General features: G+C 52.9%; 1 protein-coding gene across 1 annotated transcript; it reads left to right on the top strand.

Moving 5' to 3' along the window:
• Window positions 1–549, top strand: LOC136787631 (olfactory receptor 14J1-like; the record flags this gene model as incomplete). Its single annotated transcript, XM_066984943.1, has 1 exon — window positions 1–549. A coding segment is annotated over one exon (549 nt), but the record flags the coding sequence as incomplete, so codon positions are not given.
• Window positions 550–2,595: the final 2,046 nt, after the last annotated feature.

Raw genomic sequence — 2,595 nt, 5'->3', positions numbered from 1 at the left:
CTGCACTACGGGAGCCTCGTGGGCAGCAGAGCTTGTGCCCAGATGGCAGCAGCTGCCTGGGGCAGTGGCTTTCTCAATGCTGTCCTGCACACGGCCACTACCTTTTCCCTGCCCCTCTGCCAAGGCAATGCTGTGGACCAGTTCTTCTGTGAAATCCCCCAGATCCTCAAGCTCTCCTGCTCAGACACCTACCTCAGGGAAGTTGGGGCACTTGTGTTTAGTGTTTGTTTAGTCTTTGGCTGTTTTGTTTTCATTGTGGTGTCCTATGTGCAGATCCTCAGGGCTGTGCTGAGGATGCCCTCTGAGCAGGGCCGGCACAAAGCCTTTTCCACGTGCCTCCCTCACCTGGCCGTGGTCTCCCTCTTTATCAGCACTATCATATTTGCACACCTGAAGCCCCCCTCCATCTCCACCCCATCCCTGGACCTGGTGGTGGCAGTTTTATATGTGGTAGTACCTCCAGCAGTGAACCCCGTCATCTACAGCATGAGGAACCAGGACCTCAAAGACACACTGAAGAAAATGATTCTAGTGGTAATATTTACTTAGCAATGAATTGGCTGTCTCACTTTTCTTGTTTAACTGAGGTTAATCTCAGGCAATTTTTGACCTTTATGTATAGTATTGATTGTAATTTTGTTTGCAGTTAAATGTTTGTTTTCATTCCTCTTTTCTAGATGACCAACCCTCTGTGTGACCCAGAGGCTTTCTCTGAATGTGTTTATTCCTAAATGACACCTGGCCTCCATTGTGGCATCTTGTCAATAGAAGTGAAGTTGCTCGGTGCTCAGGGCTCTTCTTCCCAAACTGGAGTGCAGAAGGCGCTCAGGGAATGCCAGGCTCAAGGCCTCACTCTTGTGCTTGGGTGCCACCTGGACACAGGGGCATGAGGGCACGGGGTGCTGGGTGAGGGAGCCAGGGCTGGACTGAGTCGTCCCTGGTGGAATCCCAGTGCCCCTGGAGGCTCTGACTGGTCAAGAAGCAGCTTCCTGGGATTGAAACGTGACAGGGCTGGTGGCATCAGGGAGGTATCGGGAGCCACCAGGATACCCTAAGGGTTCTCCTGGGATGCTGTGTGCCTTGTGTTGGGTGGGCAGTGAGTGGGTCTTCACAGTAGAGCTAAGCCAAAGGATGCACGGGCTGATGGGAGCTCTGCAATGCCAGGACACACAGCGAGGCCACAGCACAAAGGTCTCAGAGGCCTTCAGTGATCAGTAGGGAAGGGCCAAGACTGGGTGACCAGGCAAGGGCAGGGGGGTGGGGAGAGGTGGGCAGGGGCTGGGCTGGGCTGGGCAGTGCCCGGCAGAGGGCACCAGCAGCGTCAGGGAGCGGTGGCAGCATGCAGGGGAGGGCTCCCAGCAGGGCTTGGTGCTGCAGAGCCAGGGCTGGGGAAGGGAGCCCCGAGCTGCAGGGGCAGGGGACACGAGGCCGCTCGGGGCCCTTGCTGGCCTGGGCAGAGCAGGAAGGGGGCCCAGGGCATTCGTCCCCTCACCGCAGCCTGCCACAACCTGCATGGCGCTCACACAGCGTCCAGGGCCAGGCTCTGCCCCGTGGTGCGCAGGGAGAGGGCAAAGCCTCTCTGAAAAAGAGGCTGAAAGTGAAAAAGGTCCCTCCGCTGCCCCGTGGTGTGACAGGGCCAGGGTGGGACAGTTACCTTTATTTGATGTAGTTCTTGTGTAATTTGCATTGGTGATGGCACAAAAAGACAGCTCCTTCACCAGTGATGTACATCCTTCTTCATGTTAGGACACAACTCAACGTCCTTCACTCTGCTTTATCTCACAGATGAACTGGATTAGGTCTCCTTGATTATTCTGAGGCACAGTGCAGTGCTTTTTGCCTTCTGACACTCCAGCACAATATGTGTGACTTTCCCTTACTCTGCGCATTGACCTGACGGGTCATTTCACATTTTTCACTTTGAAAACCTGAGCTGGATAGGGATTATTTCCAAAGTGGGGCAAGCAGATGGGTTCTGCCTCAGCCTTTTGAAGCACGCTATACTTGAGTTTTTCAGCCAGAATTTGCTAAAGATGACGCAGGAAGGGAAACGGATGTTCAAGTGTCTAGTAGGAATAAAGGAGAGTATCACGGGTTTCCAATGGCCATTTCAGATTTAGGTCAATTCCAGGAACCCACTGAACTAGGGTGTTGTCTTTGAAGGGGTTTCCTGGGCCGGGCTGGGCTGCAGTTACAGGGACAAAGACCACTGCTGGCAGTGGAGGTGCCCTGGGAACTCCACCTGGCTCCACCTGATTTTCCCAACGTGCTCCGGTCTCCTGCAGGTCTTATCTGACATCTGCTGGTCCAGGGAAGTGCCTCAAACACAACGAGGCCACAGGAGGTTTTCCCTGGTTATGCTCATGGTCAGACAGCAAAGCTCTGCCTGAATACCCAGTAATTTTTTTAGTACTTAACTAATAAAGCAACTACACATCAGCTCAAACGATTCAACCCTTCCGTCAAATATCTCACGTGAATGATAATTTCTATCATGAAGACATGTGAATTTTCAGGATGTATATTCTTCGCAGGAGGAGAAATACTGATGTTCACCTGTACTTGCATTGTCATCGCTTTGTCTGTCATGGTGTG

This window comes from Anser cygnoides, chromosome 30 (genome assembly GCF_040182565.1).
Source record: "Anser cygnoides isolate HZ-2024a breed goose chromosome 30, Taihu_goose_T2T_genome, whole genome shotgun sequence".
In the NCBI taxonomy this organism is placed as follows: Eukaryota; Metazoa; Chordata; class Aves; order Anseriformes; family Anatidae; genus Anser; species Anser cygnoides.
This window is presented reverse-complemented; position numbering and strand designations above follow the sequence as displayed.